Source organism: Salvelinus namaycush, chromosome 26 (assembly GCF_016432855.1).
Source record: "Salvelinus namaycush isolate Seneca chromosome 26, SaNama_1.0, whole genome shotgun sequence".
NCBI lineage: Eukaryota > Metazoa > Chordata > Actinopteri > Salmoniformes > Salmonidae > Salvelinus > Salvelinus namaycush.
The window spans coordinates 22,590,518-22,617,601 of record NC_052332.1 but is presented as its reverse complement, the minus strand read 5'-3'; the positions used below and the strand labels follow the sequence as shown (position 1 = coordinate 22,617,601).

General features: G+C 42.3%; 1 protein-coding gene across 4 annotated transcripts in view; it reads right to left on the bottom strand.

Moving 5' to 3' along the window:
* The window catches only part of LOC120021260 (protein PRRC2B-like), a 43,837-nt gene extending 17,405 nt beyond the window's left edge, over positions 1–26,432 (bottom strand). For 3 of the 4 annotated variants that reach the window (XM_038964930.1, XM_038964933.1, XM_038964932.1), the window contains exons 1-3: positions 26,256–26,432; positions 13,784–13,960; positions 8,597–8,774 (exon numbers count right to left, since the gene is read on the bottom strand). In XM_038964930.1, coding sequence (XP_038820858.1) covers positions 8,597–8,774; positions 13,784–13,898 — 293 coding nt within the window. In that variant the 5' untranslated portion in view covers positions 13,899–13,960; positions 26,256–26,432. The remainder of the gene's footprint in view (positions 1–8,596; positions 8,775–13,783; positions 13,961–26,255) is intronic. The other variant, XM_038964931.1, reaches the window with a different exon arrangement.
* Between the last annotated feature and the right edge of the window lie 652 nt (positions 26,433–27,084).

The following is a 27,084-nucleotide window of genomic DNA, read 5'->3' as shown; positions in this document are numbered from 1 at the left end:
TGTGCACAGTATCACTTCGGCACATTACAGAACTTGGACACATAACCCAGCAAGAATCTCTTGGAGAATTTAGAAATAAATAGTACACCCACTTCTCGCGTACCAGGCAGCATTACAAAAATACTCACTTTTTTCTGCTGTCTGGAATCGAATGACTAGTGTGAGAAATGTGATGTACCTGCTATGCAAATGACACTAAATAAAAAGTAGCACCCTAATGCTGGTTTTATAATTGCCATATGTTTGGTGTTCATGCAACATTTCCATATACTCATTGTACATTAGTCATCCTGCTCGCACTCCTCCAGCCACCCACACTAAACAATAGAGTGGTCACTTCCCACCACTCAACTCCCACACAATCAGCTCTACGGACTGCATGTCAGCTAACCTTGAGGTAGCAAACAAACGCCCCTCAAGTCTGCGACACAAAAACGAAAGACTATCTTTCCTGCAACTGCACATGGGACAAAGTGTTTGAACGCATCCATACAAAAAGTGCACAGACACACTCTGCAGGAAAGTGTACAGAAACAAACTCCCAACAAATTGTGTACCAGGTGCACAAAAACCCATTTCCTTGCTCATCAATGCCACTATCCCCCTATTCTTGCATCATCCAGCTAATGTTACCTATTGGTTGTGCAAGAGATTATGTTCTCAGAATACAAAACACATTGATTTCATGAAAGATGTTGCATCATGGGAATACATTAATCCAAGAGTGCATCTCAGTCTATTATGGTTTCTTTTCCTCATCTCCACTAATTTACCTGCACGGGACTGGAACAACTGAATAGGTGACCGAAATTCATGCAAAACACTTTTCAGATCAGTAGCTAGGTTCCCATCCAACTGGCGACAGTTTCATGCGAATGTTCTATAATCTGCATAAAAACAATATGCACATATTCCCACCAGAGATGTACAGTTGAAGACATAAGTTCACATACACTTAGGTTGGAGTCATTAAAAATAGTTTTTCAACCACTCCACAAATTTCTTGTTAACAAACTATAGTTTTGGCAAGTCGGTTAGGACATCTACTTTGTGCATGACACAAGAAATGTTTCAAACAATTGTTTACAGACAGATTATTTCACTGTATCACAATTCCAGTGGGTCACATACACTAAGTTGACTGTGCCTTTAAACAGCTTGGACAATTCCAGAAAATTATGTCATGGCTTTAGAAGCTTCTGATAGGCTAATTGACATAATGAGTCAATTGGAGGTGTTCCTGTGGATGTATTTCAAGGCCTACCTTCAAACTCAGTGCCTCTTTGCTTGACATCATGGGAAAATCTAAAGAAATCAGCCAAGACCTCAGAAAAAAATTGTAGACCACCACAAGTCTGGTTCATGCTTGGGAGCAATTTCCAAACGCCCGAAGGTACCACGTTCATCTGTACAAACAATAGTACGCAAGTATAAACACCATGGGACCACGCAGCCGTCATACCGCTCAGGAAGGAGATGCGTTCTCCGAGAGATGAACGTACTTTGGTGCGAAAAGTGAAAATCAATCCCAGAACAGCTGCAACAGACATTGTGAAGATGCTGGAGGAAACAGGTACAAAAGTATCTATATCCACAGTAAAACGAGTCCTATATCGACATAACCTGAAAGGCCGCTCAGAAAGGAAGAAGCCACTGCTCCAAAACAGCAATAAAAAACCCAGACTACGGTTTGCAACTGCACATGGGGACAAAGATCATACTTTTTGGAGAAATATCCTCTGGTCTGATGAAACAAAAATAGAACTGTTTGGCCATAATGACCATTGTTATGTTTGGAGGAAAAAGGGGGAGGCTTGCAAGCCGAAGAACACCATCCCAACCGTGAAGCACGGGAGTGGCAGCATCATGTTGTGGGGGTGCTTTGCTGCAGGAGCCGCTGGTGCACTTCACAAAATAGATGGCATCATCAAGAAGGAAAATGATGTGGATATATTGAAACAACATCTCAAGACATCAGTCACGAAGTTAAAGCTTGGTCGCAAATTAGTCTTTTTGGCCCATTCTTCCTGTGGAAGACGACAGGAGGAGGAAGGAACAGGGAGCTCCGGTAAATTGACAGAACATTAAAATACGTCTGAAATAACGGGCACAAGGGCTTTGGGTGTCTCGAGAATAGACCCTGTATTGAGTAAAATCTAAATTTCAAATGGATTATTGCAAGCAGCAATACTTTAAATGTTTTTTCAGAAATATCTCAAATGACCCCAAGCATACTTCCAAAGTTGTGGCAAAATGGCTCAAGGACAACAAAAGTCAAGGTATTGGAGTGGCCATCACAAAGCTCTGACCTCAATTCCTATAGAAAATTTGTGGGCAGAACTGAAAAGGCATCTGTGAGCAAGGAGGCCTACAAACCTGACTCCGTTACACCAGCTCTGTCAGGAGGAATGGGCCAAAATTCACCCAACTTATTGTGGGAAGCTTGTGGAAGGCTACCCAAAACGTTTGACCCAAGTTAAACAATTTAAAAGGCAATGCTACCAAATACTAATTGAGTGTATGTAAACTTCTGACCCACTGGGAATGTGTTGAAATAAAGCTGAAATAAATCATTTTTCGCCACTATTATTCTGACATTTCACATTCTTAAAATAACGTGCTGATCCTAACAGACCCAAGACAAGGAATTCTTACTCTGATTAAATGTCAGGAATTGTGAAAATCTGAGTTTAAATGTATTTTGGCTAAGGTGTATGCAAACTTCCGACTTCAACTGTATTTCCTTCAAATTGACTTGTGGATAAAAAGCTGTGTGTGAGATGGATGACATAGTACACAAAACATTTGCTGTTAAATTCCAATGTACTGAATTAAAGTTAAGTTAAAATGCAATAGAAAACAATTTAAAACTGTACTGATAGTTTTGTCACAAAAAAAGTGTTTTATAGTGAATGTCCCCACTGCGCTCTAGCCAACAGCTCGCAGATACAGTGCGGCTACCAAAATTAAGGACAAAAAAAGCAAGAATTTTTTAACGGCAGCCAAGCACCGATCATGTCACCAGAATGTGGTTGCATCAAACTGTATGCGTTCCGGGCAGAAGACCATTCATTTCATTGGGAGGCAATCCACACCGCCGCGACTCATCTGTCCGGACTAGCTTGCGTTGAGTGGCACTGCATGCAATGTGTCGCATGCGTTGTATTTTTGCCATGTGGTACCAGTAGTAAACCACAGAAGTAGTTTATCAAGCTCATCCCTGTGCATGTTCACAACCCTAACTTATTTCCTCTGTAGCTTAATAAAGTGCATGCTTTCCCGAGTCATAGCGGTAGGACCACAACATATCAAATGACTCCAAGTTCACTTCGATATGGTTATTTTATACTGTAATGAAACAGGCAGAGAGCAGGTCTCGAACCCTTGACCTTCTAGCCCGAGGTCCGGCGCGCTATCGACTGTGCCGCAAAAGCATGCTCGAGCGGCAGAGTCGATTTCCGCGCTTATAAACCCAGGGCCGTTACACTACTCCCTCCTTTCAAAGAGCGCGTCCTCGTGCTAGCTTGCGACTCTACATCTTACAGGAAAGCACTCACCGGCCAAGCACACGTACTGTCGTGGATGTAAGTTCCGATCACTTCTGACACCAATGTAATGAAACAGCAGGGAGCAGGTCTCGAACCCTCACCATTCTAGCCCGAGGTCCGGCGCGCTATCGACTGTGCCGCAAAAGCATGCTCGAGCGGCAGGGTCGATTTCCGCGCTTATAAACCCAGGGTCGTTACAATACATTTGTGCATGAAGGCATTTTCACCTCCATTGATCCCACCTTGTCTACTGTAATTTTCTTTTGTCGACATTTGGGAAAGTTACATTTGATGTTTCCTTTAGGCCTGTCGTGACATTTTGTATCCGACATATACTCGCATAAAAAAGGTTGGATGTAAACCTGGTTACTGAGGATGAAGGTGATGACACAAGATCAGCCACTTCACATTATTGTGATGGTGTCCTAAATCTTTTGGCCGCCGTTTGCCGACTTCCTCTTCTCCCTGGACCTTAACTGAATCAATAACACTGCTTGACCAGTGTTCACTCAATACGATGTGCAAGTGTCATCCTCCCACGTCATACTTCCGGGGTCATGTCCCAGGTCTTTTGAATTGGCTTCAAGATTACAGCATCAAATATATGAAAATTAAAAAAGGTAATTTAAGATATACAGTACCAGTCAAAAGTTTGGACACCTACTATATCAAGGAGTTCTCTTCATTTTACATAATGTAGAATAATAGTGAAGACATCAAAACCATGAAATAACACATATGGAATCATGTAGTAAGCAAAAACGTTATATAATATAAAATATATTTTGATCTAAGTAGCCACCCTTTGCCTTGACAGCTTTGCACTCTTGGCATTCTCTCAACAAGCTTCACCTGGAATGGTTTTCCAACAGTCTTGAAGGAGTTCCCACATATGCTGAGCACTTGTTGGCTGTTTTTCCTTCACACTGCAATCCATAATCCATAATAGTAATCCATAATAGTGAAGACATCAAAACTATTAAATAGCACATATGGAGTCATGTAGTAACCAATAGTTTTTTAAAAAACAAATCCAAATATATTTTATATTTGAGATTCTTCAAATATCCACCCTTTACCTTGACAGCTTTGCACTCTTGGCATTCTCTCAAGCTTCACCTGGAATGGTTTTCCAACAGTCTTGAAGGAGTTCCCACATATGCTGAGCACTTGTTGGCTACTTTTCCTTCACTCTACAGTCTGACTCATCCCAAACCATCTCAATTGGGTTGAGGTCAGGTGATTGTGGAGGCCAGGTCATCTGATGCAGCACTCCATCACTCTCCTTGGTCAAATAACCCTTACACAGCCTGGAGTTGTGTTGGGTCATTGTCCTGTTGAAAAACAAATGATATTCCCACTAAGCGCAAACCAGATGGGATGGCGTATCGCTGCAGAATGCTGTGGTAGCTATGCTGGTTAAGAGTGTCTTGAATTCTAAATAAATCAGACACTGTCACCAGCAAAGCACCCCCACCTCCATGCTTCACGGTGAGAACCACACATGCAGAGATCATCTGTTCACCTACTCACACGGCGGTTGGAACAAAAAAAAATCACATTTGGACTTACCAGACCAAAAGGACAGATTTCCACCAGTCTAATGTCCTTTGCTCGTGTTTCTTGGCCCAAGCAAGTCTCTTCTTATTATTGGTGTCCTTTAGTAGTGGTTTCTTTGCAGCAATTCCACCACGAAGGCCTGATTCACGCAGTCTCCTCTGAACAGTTGATGTTGAGATGTGTCTGTTACTTATACTTTGTGAAGCATTTATTTGGGCTGCTATTTCTGAGGCTGGTAACTCTAAAGAACGTAATCCTCTGCAGCAGGGGTAACTCTGGGTCTTCCTTTCCTGTGGCGGTCCTCATGAAAGCCAGTTATCATAGCTCAATGGTTTTTGCGACTGCACTTGAAGAAACTTTCAAAGTTCTTGAAATTTTCCTTATTGACTGACTTTCATGTCTTAAAGTAATGATGGACTGTCGTTTCTCTTTGCTTATTTGAGCTGTACTTGCCATAATATGGACTTGGTCTTTTACCAAATAGTGCCATCTTCTGTATACCACCCCTACCTTGTCACAACACAACAGATTGGCTCAAACATATTAAGAAAGAAAGAAATTCCACAAATGTACTTTTAACACACCACACCTGTTAATTTAAATGCATTCCAGTCGACTACCTCATGAAGCTGGTTGAGATCATGCAAAGCTGTCATCAAGGCAAAGGGTGGCTACTTTGAAGAATCTAAAATATATTTAGATTTAACACTTTTTTGCTTACATGTGTTACTTCATAGTTTTGATGTCTTTATTATTGTACAATGTAGAAAAATTGTAAAAATCAATAAAAACCCTTGAATGAGTAGGTGTGTCCAAAGTTGACTGGTACTGTATATAAAAAATGAGAACCTACAGGACGGTAAGAACCTGTTAGTTACAGGCCGTTTTATGTGTTTTATAATAGATTACGGTGTTGTTGTTTTTTTTACTGAACGTTGCCAGCCAGTACTTTTTGAAAATTTTAAATATATATTTTTGTAGACCTGCGTGGTTGAAAGATAGACATACAGCGCATTCAGAAAGTATTCAGTCCCCTTCACTTTCCACTTTGATACATTACAGCCATACTCTAGAAAGTATTAAATTGTCCCGTCCCCCCCCCCCCCCAATACCCCATAATGACAAAAAACTGGTTTAGAAATTTTTGCAAATTGATGGAAAGAAAAATATGAAGTATCATATTTACATAAGTATTCAGACCCTTTAATAACTTTGTTGATGCACCTTTGCCAGCGATTACAGCCTCAAATCTTCTTGGGTATGCCACTACAAGCTTTGCACACCTGTATTTGGGGAGTTTCTCCCATTCTTCCCAAGTTCTGTCAGGTGGGTGGGGAGCAACTTTGCACAGCTATTTTCAGGTCCTTCCAGAGATGTTTGATAGGATTCAAGTCCAGGCTCTGGCTGGGCCACTCAAGGACATTCAGAGACTTGTCTGTGTGCTTAGGGTCGTTGTCCTGTTGGAAAGTGAACCTTCACCCCAGTCTGAGGTTCCGAGCTCTTTGCAGCAAGTTTTCATCAAGGATCTCTGTACTTTGCTCCGTTAATTTTTTCCTCGATCCGGAATAGTCCCTGCTGCTAAAAAACATCCCCATAGCATGATGCTGCCACCACCATGCTTCACTGTAGGGACGGTGCCATGTTTCCTTCACACGTGACGCTTGGCATTAAGGCCAAAGAGTTCAATCTTGGTTTCATCAGACCAGATAATCTTGTTTCTGATGGTCCTTTAGGTGTCTTTTGACAAGGGGGCTGTCCTGTGCCTTTTACTGAGGAATGGCTTCCGTCTGGCCAATTTACCATAAAGACCTAATTGGTGGAGTGCTGCAGAGATGGGTGTCCTTCTGGAAGGTTCTCCCATGTCCACAGAGGAACTCCAGAGCTCTGCCACAGTGACCACCGGGTTCTTGGTCACCTCCCTGACCAAGAACCTTCTCCCCCGATTGCTCAGTTTGGCCAGGCTGCCAGCTCTAGGAAGAGTCTTGGTGGTTCCAAGCTTCTTCCATTTAAGAATGATGGAGACCACGGTGTTCTTATGGACCTTCAATGCTGCAGACCTGTTTTGGTACCTTTCCCCAGATATGTGCCTCGACACAATCCTGTCTTGGTGCTCTACGGACAATTCCTTCAACCTCATTGCTTGGTTTTTGCTCTGTAGGACCTTACAGGTTTGTGCCTTTCCAAATCACGTCCAATAAATTGAAATTTACCACAGGTGGACTCCAATCAAGTTTTAGAAACTTCAAGGATCAATGGAAACAGGATGCACCTGTGCTCAATTGAGTCTCACAGCAAAGGGTCTGAATACTTATGTAAATAAGGTCTCTGCGCAAATGTATTAACTAAAAAATAAAAATCTAAAAACCTGTAATCGTGAAGTTCACATTAAAACGGTTGTAACTTCTTGGCTTTGTGCTTCTTCTTGGCCGTGAACTATGTTGAAAACCGACATATTGTAAGTAACTTCACTTTAAAGCTAGATCTTAAATGACCGCATTATGACGCCACATTTTTTTAGGCTCATTCTTAGCCTACAAAATGAGGAATAGGTTAGTAAAATAGACCACGGTGGGAAATGAACACCCGCCAAATTTGGGTAGATTTTGGCATTGCTGGGTAAGAATGTCTTTCACCAGCCACAACCGGTGTCACAACCGCACACCACGTGTAATCATGCCAACCCAAGACTTCCACATCTGGCTTCTTCACCTGCGGTATCATCTGAGACCAGCCACTCGGACAGCTGATGAAACTCTGGTCTTGCACAACCAAAGAATTTGTCAGAAACAGTCTCAGGGAAGCTCATCTGAGTGCTCGTCATCCTCACTAGGGTCTTGACCTGATTGCAGTTCGGCGTCGTAACTGACTTCAGTGGGCAAATGCTCATCTTCGACGGCCAATTCCTGGAAGCTGAAAATGTCCTAGTTCTTCCATGGCCTGCATGCTCAGCAGACATGTCACCCAATGAGCATGTTTTGGATGCTCTGGATCGATGGTGTACAATAACGTGTTCCACTTCCCACTAATATCCAGCAACGTCGTAAAGCCATTGAAGAGTCGGACAACATTCCACGGGCCACAGTCAACAGCCTGATCAACTCTATGTGAAGGAGGTTCTGCTGCGCTACATGAGGCAAATTGTCATCAAACCAGATACTGACTGGTTTCCTGATCCACGCCACTACCTTTTTATAAAAAGGTATCGGTGACCAACAGATGCATATCTGTATACCCAGCCATGTAAAATCTATAGATTAGTGCCTATTGAATTCATTTAAATTGACTGGTTTGCTTATATGAATTGTAACTGAGTAAAATGTTAGAAATTGTTGCGTTTATATTTTTGTTCAGTGTACATCAGTTGCTGATTGAAATGGCAAAATTGCTGTCTAGAGATGTTCAATCTCCAAGAAACAGTTGGATGTAACTGAATTAATCTGTTATTCAGACCACCTTTCCCAGTGTCCATCCCGGGCTCTCTCACCCACCTCTTTTGATCGGGTTGTTCCTGCTTGTTTGCCCATCCTGTTCCGTCTTTGGGCACGATAATCACGTTGGGGTCGTTTCCTTTGTTCTCGGACTTCAGGCTCGGCAGGTGAGCGGGTGGGGGCATGCGCCGGGCTGCGGCCACTTTGCCAAGACTCTGTAAGCCATGTCGTGGAACTGCTGGGAGGAAGAGGGGAGGAGAAAGAGGCGAGAGAAAGATGGATAGTGGGAGTAAGAGTGGACACAGACAGAGGGGAGGACAGAGGTGGGAATAAAGCTCTTTGCAAATTTTTTGTATTGGTCAACTTTCATGAGCCAAGCCAAATCAAATCCTTGCACATATGAGTTTAAAACACAGAAGCAGACCTGGGTTCAAATATCTTAATTACTTGAACATACATTTCGAAGTATTAAAACATATTTTATTTAAAAAGACAAGTAGTTGAATATTGGAATGCATTTGGAAATACATTCCCATGTTAGTAGTTGATTCGGGACATATTTGAAAGTTCTCAAATACACATTTCCCTCTCTCGGTGAAAAACTATGCCTATAGCTTACTCAACAATTTAAGTCAATAAGTCATCATTTTAGTCAAAGTATGATATATTTGGGGTTGAATTGGAAAATCCAAAGTGGTAACTTCAGATATTTTCCGTGCCAATGCAGCATTTCTCACCTATGATATCACGTGCTAATACTTTTCAGTCTGCGTTTCTTTTCAGGGCTGGGTTTTAATTGAACGTTACCATCCACCAGCATGGCATTGTTTATTAAAATCAGAAACACCTGCAAAGTTAGTCTTTGTGAGTTACAACTGAGCAATATAATAGATCATCTTTGGCTGAGCCAAACAGCTTTTCGCGGTAGCATCCACTTGGCCACCTGAGCCATCAAGCTAATTAAAATGGGGGGCAAACTTGTGTTTTTGCACTTTTTTGTTTATAGCAGAAAGCTATACATTTCATTATATGAACATATACAAAACTAGACATAACATACAAAGTGATGCAAGTAATTTCCTATGTTCAATGACCTGGTGCAGACAGTATCAGTGATGCTATTTGGCAGGCTCAGTCAGTCCTGATCTCGCCGTAGTGTGAGAACTGCCAATCCACTCAGTTAAGGCTAATACAAAACAATTTGCATTACATTTAGGGGCATGTCATTAATACAAAGAAACTAAATAATGACCATAAACTAATCTAAGTCTTGACCTACTGTCTTTAGCCCTCAAGTAAAGTGGACAATGAGAACACTCCATAACCCTACTGTATATACAGTGGGGCAAAAAAGTATTTAGTCAGCCACCAATTGTGCAAGTTCTCCCACTTAAAAAGATGAGGCCTGTAATGTTCATCATAGGTACACTTCAACTATGAAAGACAAAATGAGGGGAAAAAAACCCAGAAAATCCCATTGTAGGATTTTTAATGAATTTAATTGCAAATTATGGTGGAAAATAAGTATTTGGTCACCTACAAACAAGCAAGATTTCTGGCTCTCACAGACCTGTAACTTCTTCTTTAAGAGGCTCCTCTGTCCTCCACTCGTTACCTGTATTAATGGCACCTGTTTGAACTTGTTATCAGTATAAAAGACACCTGTCCACAACCTCAAACAGTCACACTCCAAACTCCACTATGGCCAAGACCAAAGAGCTGTCAAAGGACACCAGAAACAAAATTGTAGACCTGCACCAGGCTGGGAAGACTGAATCTGCAATAGGTAAGCAGCTTGGTTTGAAGAAATCAACTGTGGGAGCAATTATTAGGAAATGGAAGACATACAAGACCACTGATAATCTCCCTCGATCTGGGGCTCCACGCAAGATCTCACCCCGTGGGGTCAAAATGATCACAAGAACGGTGAGCAAAAATCCCAGAACCACATGGGGGGACCTAGTGAATGACCTGCAGAGAGCTGGGACCAAAGTAACAAAGCCTACCATCAGTAACACACTACGCCGCCAGGGACTCAAATCCTGCAGTGCCAGACGTGTCCCCCTGCTTAAGCCAGTACATGTCCAGGCCCGTCTGAAGTTTGCTAGAGAGCATTTGGATGATCCAGAAGAAGATTGGGAGAATGTCATATGGTCAGATGAAACCAAAATAGAACTTTTTGGTAAAAACTCAACTCGTCGTGTTTGGAGGACAAAGAATGCTGAGTTGCATCCAAAGAACACCATACCTACTGTGAAGCATGGGGGTGGAAACATCATGCTTTGGGGCTGTTTTTCTTCAAAGGGACCAGGACGCCTGATCCGTGTAAAGGAAAGAATGAATGGGTCCATGTATCGTGAGATTTTGAGTGAAAACCTCCTTCCATCAGCAAGGGCATTGAAGATGAAACGTGGCTGGGTCTTTCAGCATGACAATGATCCCAAACACACTGCCCGGGCAACGAAGGAGTGGCTTCGTAAGAAGCATTTCAAGGTCCTGGAGTGGCCTAGCCTGTCTCCAGATCTCAACCCCATAGAAAATCTTTGGAGGGAGTTGAAAGTCTGTGTTGAGAAGCAACAGCCACAAAACATCACTGCTCTAGAGGAGATCTGCATGGAGGAATGGGCCAAAATAGCAGCAACAGTGTGTGAAAACCTTGTGAAGACTTACAGAAAACGTTTGATCTCTGTCATTGCCAACAAAGGGTATATAACAGAGTATTGAGATAAACTTTTGTTATTGACCAAATACTTATTTTCCACCATAATTTGCAAATAAATTCATTAAAAATCCTACAATGTGATTTTCTGGAATTTCTTTTCTCATTTTGTCTGTCATAGTTGAAGTGTACCTATGATGAACATTACAGGCCTCTCATCTTTTTAAGTGGGAGAACTTGCACAATTGGTGGCTGACTAAATACTTTTTTGCCCCACTGTATACTGCATAATATGAATTGAGTATTTAGGATATAACACAATTAGGCTTCAGTGGTAAGATTTTAAACACACTTTTTTTGTGGGGGGTGCACATGACTACGCCACTGCTTAGAAGAAAAAAATATTTTGGCACTTCATTTGCCAACTTGCTATCTAAGTGGCTAGTCTGCAAGAGCAAGCTTCTTGGTTACAGCAGAGACTGCCCTTTGGCCTCAGTCGTCCACAGTGAAATTAACAATTCACATGTGCGAATCAGATTAAATGGAGAAAAAAAATAATTCCAGCTAATTAATTAATTAATTAAATAACAGTGTGAAAAAGACTTCAGTTGTTAGTTAAAGTGTTCCCCACCTCTCCCACAGAGGAAACCAGGGGGACTCCCCAGCCAGCATTACTGCTACACTTCTCCATCCCCAGTTCTGAAAACTGACATCTGCGCAAACATTGGCCCCAGACCACGAAATAAGCTAGCAACCCACTTGGAGAAAGCGCAGTGCAGCCGTTAGACCTTACAGGAAGACCATACTACATAACGTTTTTTTCTGTCTTTTCTAGGCTCCAAAGCTCTGACATGTCAACAATTTTGTGTATTTTAATCTGTAACATATATTGGTGTAAAGCTGCCAGTCATTTGTGGAGATACATCATCCGACATGCGAGAGTCCCATGCACAGCCAGGCAGGGTTGGTCGTCTCATGCAGACAAATAGTTGAAAGATGAATGGTCCAGGATGAACCCTCCGATGCCAATAACATACATGACCTGGGCAATGCTGAAGAGAGGAGCGAAGACCAGCGCCCTGTTCCCTTCAGGAAGGCAGAAGGGACCCTCCTTACATATGATCTTACTGACAGTCAACCACACTGTTGTAACTCTCCTCCCCTTTGCTCAGAGATTGCAATCTTGTTTTCACAACATCACAAGGATTGACTGTCACAGCTGCAGTAGAGCCAGCCAGACAACGAGCAAGGCCCAATAAAAGGGTGCCGATTCATCTCGAGAGGGCTGGCCCAGCCAGTGGAGGTGGGTGAACAGTAGGAAGTCGACCAAGGAGACAGGAACATCTCTTATGAGGGTGGCCCCGAGCCCTGCTCCCAGGCAATATGGGTAGCAGACACCGCCCTGACTGTAGGGCTAGGACCCACGTTGTAGGACCTGCTCAGAAGGTAGATCGTAGTGGTCAGTAGATCAAGTGCAGATGGGATAAATAAATGTCAAATGAAATATTTTGTTCTTGTATGTAAAAGTATCGTCTGTCTCATAGCCGTGAAACTTGCTGAACCCCCACTTTTAACCATCAAATTATCATAAGGCATTGGATAATTAGTCAAGCTTCACTTATTTTTAAGCTAGTCTGTATGGAGAAAAATAAAATAATAATATATACATATATATATAACCATTTTAACATTGTAAAATTGCATGTGCAATGATTGCATTTTGGAACCCCACTCCCCCTAGATGAATGGTTTTGACCACTGGACTGGTGCAGCTAGAAAACACAAGTGTCTATCTCATAACTGTTGTTACATTTGTATTGGTGTTTCTTTTCGTATCTGATGTGCTCAGGGTGTTGTTACATATCATTTGCGGCATTCATCATGAGCAAAGCCATTGTAGCCCATCATTTCACTTCCTCCTAACTGTGAGAACCATGGCAAGAGCCAGGGCTGACTTGGTATTGCTGTAGCGCAGCCGGATAGCCTGCCAGCAGCCAAGGTTGCACCATGTCCATTACAATGTAGAAAGACGTGTAGTCCAAACCATTCAACAGTTCGGCTATCCATATTACCAGAGCGTCATCTTATTCTTTCTATTTCTATGGCGGTTTCGCACCCACAATTTATGGAAGATGCCAAAACTTAGATTGCAAAGTCAAAGATACTGGTTTCCACTAGCCATCTGTGGCTAAGTTTTCCCTTGATTGCTTATGACAAATCCAGCTCCAGAATCAGCCACAGCCTAGACAGCGAATTCTTTGAATAGGGTGTAGCAACAAAATATACTTGCTTGCTAGATAAGGTTAGCATGCTAGCTAGCTACACTGACAGAAGTCAGTGCTCTATTTGTTGTTATTTCTCCACGCCATGTGGAAATCACCACAGCGTTCCCACCCCCAATTCGTGAATATATTTTTAGCAGCCTGCATCCTTCTTGGGAGGTGGAACTTAAACGAGAATTTCCGCTATAGGACAGAAATTAAGTTGAAATAGAGGAGGCATTGCCCTATGATGGGGGCCTTTAAGTAAGAAATATTTGAACCCAGGTCTGCACACAAGTACTTGAAAAAGAATGGACAATGACTTACCTGCGGTTTTCTGAGTTTCTATAGACTTTCCCTTGTACTTATCAAATAGGCTGAGTGAGGAATACTTGCTTTTCCCATCCTTGGACTTGGTTATTTGCCCCAAACGATCGGACATTGCGATGTAATGTCATCGAGTATGGAAATGTTTCTATGCGCCTCTTGCTGTGCCTTCTTTTACTGAAGAGAGAAAAGAGGAAACTGTTAGCGCACAAGCCACACCAGCTTAGAATTGGAAAGAACGTAATATATTACTATTCAATCTATTCTAAAGTGTGACAAAAAAGTCAACATACCAATCTTAATTCAATTACCCAAATGCAATGTTTAGGTTAATCGAGGTAATTTGTAAAGTATCTATGCATAGATAAACAGCGAGTAGCAGCAGTATAAAAACAAAGGGGGGGGGTTCAATGCAAATAGTAAGGTGGAAATTTGATCAGTTTAGTTGTTTAGCAGTCTTCTGGCTTTTTTCCCCCCTGAAAGAAGCCAAATCCCCTTTGTTGTTTCCTTGACACGATACTAACGAGTATCGCTGGCCCTAACTGTGATGAGGCCTATTGTAAATTGTGATCTGGAAACTGTGTTACCCGATGTGAAAGAACATGAATCTACAAAAATAGATACCGGTAGGCCTGCTGAGTGGTCTGACTGATGAACCAGACATTGATGCTACTACCTCTTATTAAAAGTAACTTAGTAGGCTTAACATTACATGAATCCCACTTCAGGATTCAGCATTGCTACTAGGGTCTTAAAATACATATTTTTTGCAGCTGCTAAATGAATATAGGGAAAACACTGACGTCACATCATCTCAATACAGTGCTCAACGAGTGCACTGCATTTACGGTGACATTTTTGCAATGAGCGGACATAGCTAACATTTTCTGAACATTTGAGAAATGTGTCTGATCTACCCCATTCCTTCCTACAAGGGCTGACCCATTAGTTGACTGGTCGATTGTTTGGTCGACCAAGATTTCTTTAGCCGAGGAGTAGCTAATTTTTTTATATATTTTTTTAAATACTAAAAAGTATCATGGTGTACAAGACACCCGTCTGATTGGCTTTGGTCTGAGTTGACTGATCCATTATGGAGGCACAGTCCATCAGTCTAAGACATATGCTACTGAAATTGTATATGGTTATATTACATAAGAACAATGAAGCAACACTAATAAACATATATCTTTTATAACAAGAGTGTTTCTCCCGTGTTGGATAGTGGTCAATGTGTGCTGTTCAGAAACAAAGTTAACCTTGTGTTGAGAACAATGCACCGAGGCAGCAGCAGAATGAAGAGATGAGAAAACCACCCTTGCCCTATTGTCTAAGAAAAGCAAGGAGAGAGGAAACCAACCTAATTAGGCCTATAATCAATAGCCTAACTGGAAAATGTGCCTGGCTTTATAAATCAAAGTATTCAGACCACCTTGACTTTCTCCACATGTTAGGTTAAAGCCTTGTTCTAAAATGGATTACCCCATAAAGACAAAGCAAAAACAGGTTTAGACATTTTTGCAAATTTATTAAAAATAAACTGGAACATGACATTTACATAAGTATTCAGACTCTTCACTCAGTACTTTGTTGAAGCACCTTTGGGAGCGATTAAAGCCTCAAGTCTTCTTGGGAATGACGCTACAAGCTTGGCACACCTGTATTTGGGGAGTTTCTCCCATTGTTCTCTGCAGATCCTCTCAAGCCGTCAGGTTGGATGGAGAGCATTGCTGCACAGCTATTTTCAGGTCTCCCCAGAGATGTTCGATCAGGTTTAAGTCTGGGCCACTCAAGGACATTGAGACTTGTCCCGAAGCCACGCCTGTGTTGTCTTGGCGGTGTGCTTAGGGTCGTTGTCCTGTTGGAAGGTGAACCTTCGTCCCAGTCTGAGTTCCTGAGAGCTCTGGAGCAGGTTTTCATCAAGGATCTCTGTACTCTGCGCATCTTTGCCTCGATCCTGACTAGTCTCCTAGTCCCTGCTGCTGAAAAACATCGCCACAGCATGATTCTGCCACCACCATGCTTCACCGTAGGGATGGTGCCAGGTTTCCTCCAGACGTTGACACATGGCATCCAGGCCAAAGAGTTCAATATTGGTTTCATCAGACCAGATAATATTGTTTCTCATTGACTGAGAGTCTTTAGGTGCCTTTTGGCAAACTCCAAGCGGGCTTTCTTGTGCCTTTTACTGAGGAGTGGCTTCTGCCTGGCCACTACCATAAAAGCCTGAATAATGCAGAGAAGGTTGTCCTTCTGGAAGGTTCTCCCATCTCCACAGAGCAACTCCAGAGCTCTACCAGAGTGACTATCGGGTTCTTGGTCACCTCCCTGACCAAGGCCCTTCTCCCCAAGATTGCTCAGTTTGGCCAGGCAACCAGCTCTAGGAAAAGTCTTGGTAGTTCCAAACTTCTTCCATTTAAGAATGATGGAGGCCACTGTGTTCTTGGGTACCTTCAATACTGCATAAATGTTAAAATGTGCAACCAGAGGGAAAAGAACTCTGGACCACCTATACTCTACACACAGAGATGCATTCAAACCTCTCCCTCGCCCTCCATTTGGCAAATCTGACCATAATTCCATCCTCCTGATTCCTGCTTACAAGCAAAAATTAAAGCAGGAAGCACCAGTGACCAGATCAATAAAAAAAACTGGTCAGATGAAGCAGATGCTAAGCTACAGGATTGTTTTGCTAGCACAGACTGGAAAATGTTCCGGGAATCCTCCAATGGCATTGAGGAGTACACCACATCTGTCATTGGCTTCATCAATATGTGCATTGATGACACCCCGCCAGTGACCGTATGTACATACCCCAACCAGAAGACCTGGATTACAGGCAGCATCTGCAATAAGCTAAAAACCTAGAGCTGCCGCTTTCAAGGAGCAGGACTCTAACCCGGAAGCTTATAAGAAATCCCGCTATGCCCTCTGAAGAACCATCAAACAGGCAAAACATCAATACAGGCCTAAGATCGAGTCGTACTACACTGGCTCCGACGCTTGTCGGATGTGGCAGGGCCTGCAAACCATTACAGACTACAAAGGGAAGCACAGCCAAGAGCTGCCCAGTGACACGAGCCTACCAGACAAGCTAAACTACTTATATGCTCGCTTCGAGGCAAATAACACTAAAACATGCATGAGAGCACCAGCTGTACAGGAAGACTGTGTGATCACGTTCTCCGCAGCTGATGTGAATAAGATCTTCAGACAGGTCAACATTTACAAGGCCGCAGGGCCAGATGGATTACTAGGACGTGTACTGCAATCATGCACTAACCAACTAGCAAGTGTCTTCACTGACATTTTCAACCTCTCCCTGTCCGAGTCTGTAATACCAACATGTTTATAGCAGACCACCATAGTGCCTGTGCACAAGAACACTAAGGTAACCGGCCTAAATGACTACCGACCCGTAGCACTCACATCTGTAGCCATGAAGTGCTTTGAAAGGCTGGTCATGGCTCACATCAACACCATCATCCCAGAAACCCTAGACCCACTCCAATTGGCATACTGCCCCAACAGAGCCACAGATGATGCCATCTCTATTGCACTCCACACTGCCCTTTCACACCTGAACAAAAGGAACACCTACGTGAGAAGGCTATTCATTGACTACAGCTCAGTGTTCAACACCATAGTTCCCTCAAAGCTCATCAATAAGCTAAGGACCATGAGACTAAACACCTCCCTCTGCAACTGGATCCTGACGGGCCACCCCCAGGTGGTAAGGGTAGGTAACAACACATCTGCCACGCTGATCCTCAACACAAGGGCCCCTCAGGGGTGCGTGCTCAGCCGCCTCCTGTACTCCATGTTCACTCATGACTGCACGGCCAGTCATGACTCCAACACCACCATTAAATTTGCCGATGACAACAGTGGTAGGCCTGATTAACGACAACAACGAGACAGCCTATAGGGAGGAGGTCAGAGACCTGGCCGTGTGGTGCCAGGACAACAACCTCTCCCTAACCCTGATCAAGACAAAGGTGATGATTGTGGACTACAGGAAAAAAAGGACTGAGCACACCCGGGGGTTGCAGTGGAGCAGGTTGAGGGCTTCAAGTTCCTTGGTGTCCACATCACCAACGAACTAACATAGTCCAAGCACACCATGACAGTCGTGAAGCGGGCACGACCAAACCTATTCCCCCTCAGAAGACTGAAAAGATTTGGTATGGGTCCTCAGATCCTCAAAAGGTTCTACAGTTGCACTATCGAGAGCATCCTGACTGGTTGCATCACTGCCTGGTATGGCAACTGCTCGGCCTGACCGCACAGTACATCACTGGGGCCAAGCTTCCTGCCATCCAGAACCTCTATACCAGGTGGTGTCAGAGGAAGGCCCTAAAAACTGTCAAAGACTCTAGCCACCCTAGTCGTAGACTGTTCTCTTTGCTACCACATGGCAAGCGGTACTGGGGCGCTAAGTCTAGGTCCAAGAGACTTCTAAACAGCTTCTACCCCCAAGCAATAAGACTCCTGAACATCTAGTCAAATGGCTATCCAGACTACTCGCATTGCCTGCCTGCCCCCCCACACCACTGCCACTCTCTGTTGTCATCTATGCATAGTCACTTTAATTAACTCTACCTACATGTACATACTACCTCAACTAACGGGTGCCCCCGCACATTGACTCTGTACCGGCACCCCCCTGTATATATAGTTATTTTTTACTGCTGCTCTTTAATTACTTGTTACTTTTCTCTCTTATTCTTATCTGTATTTTTTGAAACTGCACTGTCGGTTAGGGGCTCGTAAGTAAGCATTTCACTGTAAGGTCTACACCTGTTGTATTCGGCGCATGTGACTAAGAAAATATGATTTGTACCCTTCCCCAGATCTGTGCCAACCCTGTCTCAGAGCACTACGAACAATTCCTTCGACCTGATGGCTTGGTTTTTGCTCTGACATGCAGTGTCAACTGTGGGACCTTATATAGACAGGCGTGTGCCTTTCAAAATAATGTCCAATCAATTGAAATTACCACAAGTGGACTCCAATCAAGTTGTAGAAACATCTCTCAAGGATGATCAATGGAAACAGTATGCACCTGAGCTCAATTTCGAGTCTCCAAGCAAAGGGCCTGAATACTTATTTTTATTATTCTTACTATTATGTTTTTCATTTTTAATAACTTTGCAAAAACCTGTTTTTCATTTTGTCGTTATGGGGTAGTGCATAGATTGCTGTCAAATTGTTTTTATTTAATCCATTTTAGAATTAGGCTGTAACTCCAACAACAAAAAAAATCTGAAAAAGTTAAAGGGGTCTGAATACTTTCCGAAGGCACTGTATTTACAGAAATAAGACAGATCCTGTTTCTGTTGCCTGTTTGAGTTTTGTTTAACTTCTTTATGATAGGGGCAGCATTTTCACTTTTGGATGAATTGCGTGCCCATAGTGAACTGCCTCCTACTCTGTCCCAGATGCTAATATATGTGTATTATTATTAGTTTCTAAAACTGTTTGAATGATGTCTGAATGATGTCTGTGAGTATAACAGAACTCATATGGCAGGCAAAATCCTGAGAAAAAATCCAAACAGGAAGTAAGAATTCTGAGACTGGTCAATGTTCAACTCATCACCGATTCAATTCCCTGTAAGATATGGATCTGTTTGCACTTCCTACGCCTTCCACTAGATGTCAACAGTCTGTAGAACGTCAACAGTCTGGAATGAAGCCTCTAGTGTGATGTGGGGCCGGATGGGAGGCGTTTCAGTCATTGGTCTGGCAGAATGCCAGTTCCTGGTCACGCGCTTTCCTCATGATATCGCCTTGCGTTCCATAACTTCTACAGACATGAAGGAATGCTCCGGTTGGAACGTTATTGGATATATATGATAACAACATCCTGAAGATTGAGTCTCTACTTAGTTTGACCAGTTTATTCGACCTATTATATAACTTTTTGAAGTTTTCGTCCGAGTTCTCCTGCATCTGCGCAAGCGTTTGGACATGTGCACTAAACATGCTAGCAAAAGTAGCTACTTAGACATAAGTAATGGACATTATCGAACAAAACAACAACTTATTGTGGAACTAGGATTCCTGGGAGTGCATTCTGATGAAGATGATCAAAGGTAAGGGAATATTTATGATGTAATTTCGTATTTCTGTTGACTCCAACATTGCGGAGAAATGTTGTTTTTATCTGAGCGCCGTCTCAGATTATTGCATGGTGTGCTTTTTATGTAAAGTTTTCGAAATCTGACATAGCAGTTGCATTAAGAACAAGTGTATCTTTAATTATATGTAAAACATGTATCTTTCATCAAAGTTTATGAGTATTTCTGTTATTTGACGTGGCTCTCTGCAATTCCTCCAGATATTTTGGAGGCATTTCTGAACATGGCGCCAATGTAAACCGAGATTTGTGGATATAAATATGCACATTATCGAACAAAACATAAATGTATTGTGTAACATGATGTCCTATGAGTGTCATCTGATGAAGATCATCAAAGGTTAGTGATTAATTTTATCTCTATTTCTGCTTTTTGTGACTACTATCTTTTGCTGGGAAAATGGCTGTTTTTCTGTGGCTATGTACTGAGCTAACATAATTGTTTGGTGTGCTTTCCCTGTAAAACCTTTTTGAAATCAGACATGTTGGCTGGATTCACAACATGTGTAGCTTTAATTTGGTGTCTTTCATGTGTGATTTCATGAAAGATAGATTTTTATAGTAATATATTTGAATTTGGCACGCTACATTTTTTCTGGCTTTTGGCCAAGTGGGACGCTACCGTCCCACATATCCCAGAGAAGTTAATGGCCTACTGATTTCGTGAGCACCAAGCCTGACGCAACATATCAAGTAAACAATTTCACAAATTCCGGTGTTTTAAAAATCTTTGCTTTGCTGTAAAAAATGCATTACACTTTTTTTCCCCCCATTGGAACTGCCTCTCTGCTATTATACATTTGTGTGCTGTTTACACTTCCAAATTCAGAAAACTATTTTTAATAATGCTCCTTTTTCTTGATCTCCTTATTGTTATTTTACTGTTATGATCATAAGTAATGTCATTATCATTAGTAGGCTATCATTAGCAGCCTTGTATAACCACCATTGAGGTGTAGGCATAAGAGCCCGTAAGAGCTTTTTAAGTCTTAATACCGCAACTTAAATCAGGCCTATATTTCAATACTTATATAGGCTACTGTATCATTAATTCGTTCATGTCATCACACGAGTCACTCATTATTTGAAATGCAATCAAGCATTTTAGTTTTTAAATAAAAGTAAAGCGAGCCTTGAATAATTAGCTGAAACAAATAAACCATTCCATTACAGAAATTGTATTCCCGAATGAAAGCGACTGTTTTTAGTTATTGGTGTAACAAAGGCTTAACAAAAAACTTTACCAGACTCTCTGGTACACTCATAATTCATTGCATTTTTTACATTGTTCCAAACGGTCAGAAATGTTATTGTAATCTTTTCAGCACCTGTTTGGCACACATAATATGCACGCAGCGCATGTCCCTTACGTTCCTTTTCTTGATCCCTAGTATTTCCCACAACTAGTCACATTTATTCCACTCATCTAAATTTCCCTTTACCAGTAAACAGCCCCCCGTTTTGGGTTTATTTGTCACATCCTCTGCATCCATTTTGCTGTCACGGTGTTCAGAGTTTGTCGATGTGACTATGATATGCTATAGGTCAGGCCCTATTTGGACAGGATTAGTTTCACTGGGGGAGGTCGAGTAATGTAATTCTGTGCACAAGCACAAAACACCACATCTGTAATTTTTACACGGCAGGAGAGTAACAATTCCAGCCAGAATAACCTACGTTTTTTTGGTGAACTCCAAGGTCCTCTGATAAAACTAGTCCTTTGCTAAATCGACATCCCTGTTTTGAGAGATTATGTATACATTTGACAGGTGTTGCTTGTGGTTTGCGCAAGAATAACTGATTCGATAAATTGAACTAAATGCTGCACATAAGCTATATGAATGGTCTACATGTAGCTTATCAACTTTCAGTGAATGCTTTTGTTTACATGTTTTGTGCGTATGAATTGAATATTGCCAAATACATCAGTAAAAAATATTGAGCCTATTTAATGCAACCCTTGCTGTTAATAGATCGCAAAGCAGCATACAACTGACCTTTATTTATTTTACCTTTATTTAACCAGGTAGGCAAGTTGAGAACAAGTTCTCAATTACAAATGCGACCTGGCCAAGATAAAGCAAAGCAGTTCGACACATACAACAACACAGTTACACATGGAGTAAAACAAACATACAGTCAATAATACAGTAAAAAAATAAGTCTATATACAATGTGAGCAAATGACGTGAGGCCATGGTGGCGAAGTAAATACAATATAGCAAGTAAAACACTGGAATGGTAGATTTGCAGTGGAAGAATGTGCAAAGTAGAAATAATGGGGTGCAAAATAAATAAATAAATAAATACAGTAGGGGAAGAGGTAGTTGTTTGGGCTAAATTATAGATAGGCTATGTACAGGTGCAGTAATCTGTGAGCTGCTCTGACAGCTGGTGCTTAAAGCTGGTGAGGGAGAAAAGTGTTTCCAGTTTCAGAGATTTTTGTAGTTCGTTCCAGTCATTGGCAGCAGAGAACTGGAAGGAGAGGCGGCCAAAAGAGGAATTGGTTTTGGGGGTGACCAGAGAGATATACCTGCTGGAGCGCGTGCTACAGGTGGGTGCTGCTATGGTGACCAGCGAGCTGAGATAAGGGGGGACTTTACCTAGCATGGTCTTGTAGATGACCTGGAGCCAGTGGGCTTGTCGACGAGTATGAAGCGAGGGCCAGCCAATGAGAGCGTACAGGTCGCAGTGGTGAGTAGTATATGGGGCTTTGGTGATAAAACAGATGGCACTGTGATAGACTGCATCCAATTTATTGAGTAGGGTGTTGGAGGCTATTTTGTAAATGACATCGCCGAAGTCGAGGATCGGTAGGATGGTCAGTTTTACGAGGGTATGTTTGGCAGCATGAGTGAAGGATGCTTTGTTGCGAAATAGGAAGCCAATTCTAGATTTAACTTTGGATTGGAGATGTTTGATGTGAGTCTGGAAGGAGAGTTTACAGTCTAACCAGACACCTAGGTATTTGTAGTTGTCGACATATTCTAAGTCAGAACCGTCCAGAGTAGTGATGGACAGGCAGGCAGCGATCGGTTGAATAGCATGCATTTAGTTTTACTTGTATTTAAGAGTAGTTGGAGGCCACGGAATGAGAGTTGTATGGCATTGAAGCTCGTCTGGAGGGTTGTTAACACAGTGTCCAAAGAAGGGCCAGAAGTATACAGAATGGTGTCGTCTGCGTAGAGGTGGATCAGAGACTCACCAGCAGCAAGAGCGACATCATTGATGTATACAGAGAAAAGTCGGCCCAAGAATTGAACCCTGTGGCACCCCCATAGAGACTGCCAGAGGCCCGGACAACAGGCCCTCCGATTTGACACACTGAACTCTATCAGAGAAGTAGTTGGTGAACCAGGCTAGGCAGTCATTTGAGAAACCAAGGCTATCGAGTCTGACGATGAGGATGTGGTGATTGACAGAGTCGAAAGCATAAACCTTTGGCAATTATAAGTCTTAAAACGCATCTCAAGCGCAACTGCACTGTTTAGCTGACATTTGAAGGCTGGGGGGCATTTAGGACGTACTGCGGATCACACTACCTCAATTAAAATATAATGGCAACGAAACCAAGCTCGACTTATCAGTGGCCCTATCACCTGGACATGTTGAAATACTGTATCTTCACACCTAGAATAAAAACCTTCTGTCATAACTGTAAATTTATTGAACAAAAATAAGAATTACAGCGGGCAGTTTGGATAAACCTAATCCCACCCGAAACATCTTCTGGAATAATGGACTTTTTTTTATATATATTTTTTATTTTATTTTACCCCCTTTTCTCCCCAATTTTCGTGGTATCCAATCGCTAGTAATTACTATCTTGTCTCATCGCTACAACTCCCGTACGGGCTCGGGAGAGACGAAGGTCGAAAGCCATGCGTCCTCCGAAGCACAACCCAACCAAGCCGCACTGCTTCTTAACACAGCGCGCCTCCAACCCGGAAGCCAGCCGCACCAATGTGTCGGAGGAAACACCGTGTACCTGGCCCCCTTGGTTAGCGCGCACTGCGCCCGGCCCGCCACAGGAGTCGCTGGAGCGCGATGAGACAAGGATATCCCTACCGGTCAAACCCTCCCTAACCCGGACGACGCTATGCCAATTGTGCGTCGCCCCACGGACCTCCCGGTCGCGGCCGGCTGCGACAGAGCCTGGGCGCGAACCCAGAGACTCTGGTGGCGCAGTTAGCACTGCGATGCAGTGCCCTAGACCACTGCGCCACCCGGGAGGCCCTTAATGGACATTTTAGTAATAATTACATAACCAGCGTTCTCTAGTCCCGTGCGAATAGGTCTTTGGTCACGTGCATGCGATGAGAGCAAGTGTTGAGGGAATAGGGGAAGTTTTTCAGAAACAAATTAGGGATTTCGGTAGCAAGACTTTTCAGTCAGAAATGGCTGTAATTATGTTGCAGCTTTAGCAACACGGTCAGGACGATAAACACTGATGTTCTGTGGTGGTCGCTGCAGCAGGGAGGAGAGAGATACAACGGGTGCTAGATTGGTCAAAAGAACAGACGACTCTTGGTGGACAAAGATTTTTAGTCGGGACACCTGAACTTTGTTAAAAAAAAAATTGCTGCGGAGGAAAAATGAGCAGGTCGAGCATAAGTCAACCCTGTTACCCATAGACAGACTAGAAATGTTTTAATTTAACTTTTTTGTGTAGCTTCCATTCAATTGCCACCACTCCCTGTTGCACAAAAACTTCCATTCCCCCTGTCACAAGATGATCTATGGCTGATTTAAGAAATCAACCCTGTTATTTTATTTGGCACTTACTATAGTGTTTTTTATTTTAAATAACCTCTATGTAGGAACACGTTTATTAAGTTGAACATGCTCTTCATGAAAGAATGTTAAAATTAAGTGAAATGCAGGTTGTTGTTTTTTTTTATAGCAAGTTACACTTCTGAAAAGGGCACAGAATTGGTGAAACGCCCCTAATATGAATCTCCAATTTCTTAACCCTGGACAACATGGGCTTGGTAGGATTACAGGGATATTGGTATCTACAGTACTCCACCAATTCAGTTTTTCAACTCAATACCCCCCTCTTCACATAAATGCAGTGTAATTTAAGTTAAAGGTTCTCTACCTCGTAGCAAAATGTGTAGTATTGCAGGATATTCGCTTTAAAGCTGCAACAAAGAATCCCTCTGCCCCATGACAAAATGTGTAGTATTGCCGGATATTAACTTAGAAACGGCAACAATAACAACCTGCCCCATGATTATTATTATTTTTTAATTGCAGGAACTTCGCTTGAAAACAGCAACATTCTCTAATGCCAAGACTCAAGTGGCTGGCCTTAAAAATGTTCCTTATTGTATGCTATTTTTCTATCAACTTGATTATGAGGGGGTATTGGATGAATTTGTTATCACAAAAGGTGTCCCCGATCCCAGAAAGTTGGAGAACCCCTGAGTTAGCCTACAAACAGACAGACATTTCTATAGCCTAGCTGCTAGCTAGCTGTTGTTTGTGCACTAAAGTGGTTGTGCAAGAAGAGCTAGCAGTCAAATATTTTAAAGGGAATAAAAATAAATTAGAAACAAACGGGTTAATCGCAACAGAATTTAAGAATAAAAACGTAGGAACACAGCTACCTAACCACAAAGGCCTGTTTTCTGTGTTAACTGGCTAACCATTATTCGTTTGCTAGCTAACCATTTTCTGCGTATTCTAACTAGCTATTGCAAAACCTCGTTGATACACGTTACCTACGCAATATTAGTTCAGAGGGTTTTAAACCACGGACAAGTCATTGACAGTAGCCATCTCTGCTGAATTAGCTAGCTAATAGTACCCGCTTGGTAGTCTGCCTAGTATCACTGAGTATGTAAACATTGATTGCGTATTTTGTCTGCGAGTTCACGGCCAAATTGAAATGGCCATTAGTTCTTAATCAAAACCACCATGATTAAGTATTGATATAATAACTCACATTTTAGTCTAAATAATAACATTGAGACTAAACTGGTTTAGCTAGATGTCAAGTTAGCTAGTCTAGCAACTAACGTTAGCTAGCTAAGATTTCGAGACGGCCAATCAACTGAAGTTCCTGTCTGGAATTCCAAAAACAAATCCCAGAAAAAGCAGCAATTTGGCGTTTTAGAGAACACACGAAACCCTTCACTTTCAGGTGACAGTAGTGCACAAACGAAACATTATTTTAGCAGTTTGCCAAATTTCAGAACCACGGAAGGCGGCGATGACTACAGAACAAGGCGATTAAAAATGGCTGCTGCACAGAACAAAGCAACAATAAAACTGGGCAGTTGGTAAAGTCCCTGCAAAACAGTTCACACATACATTCATAACTCACCGATTTTACTTGTTATTATTTATTGTGATCAATAATGGCGATTTATTTCCGAAAGATTACGTTGCTTCAAAGGATGGCTGGCGATTGTGCTGCCTATTCTTATTCTATTTTCCCGTTTACTTATGTTGTTGGTGGGCAACCTACCCGGCCTGAAAATGAAATTCCTTGCCACAGACAGAAGCGGTAACCCAGACACGCCACAGGGGCTATAAAGCTGAAGCATCCGTTTAGAACGTTTTCTCATCACCAAATATGGTAGTGAGAGGAAGTGCAGTCGCGGGTAGTGGGAGAGGGCGGAACTAGTTGAAACTGGAACGACATTCTGCTAATTTTCTAATCGATAAAACATTTGCTCTCAATAGATTTTCTGTTCTCAAAACTAGAATGTGTTATGAATACAGGGCACTAGGTATAGACTTCACACTTTTTGTTCAGAAGGAGTGCAAGGTCGAATTGAGTTTGTGCACACGCGCACTTCACAGAGTAGACGTTCCCTAACCGAAATATGCAAATATATCCTACAACGCGCCAATAGGATCTAACTAGCTTGTGCATGGCTTTGGCCACCTCCTTGCTTGTTCAACCCACTATGCTTCATTTGCTCCCACTATAAACGACACAGATTAACTGTCTTGGGTTAGTTATAAACATCTTCGTCCTTGCTCTCGTCGACTCTGGTGTGGCTGTACACGGATATGACGTGACGAATGTAACAGCGATACCTGGTGTCCAGAGCCATATATTTAACAGCGTTAGACCGACTTTGAGAATTATAGACATTCACTTACAGTACAGTCGTGGACAAAAGTTTTGAGAATGACACAAATAT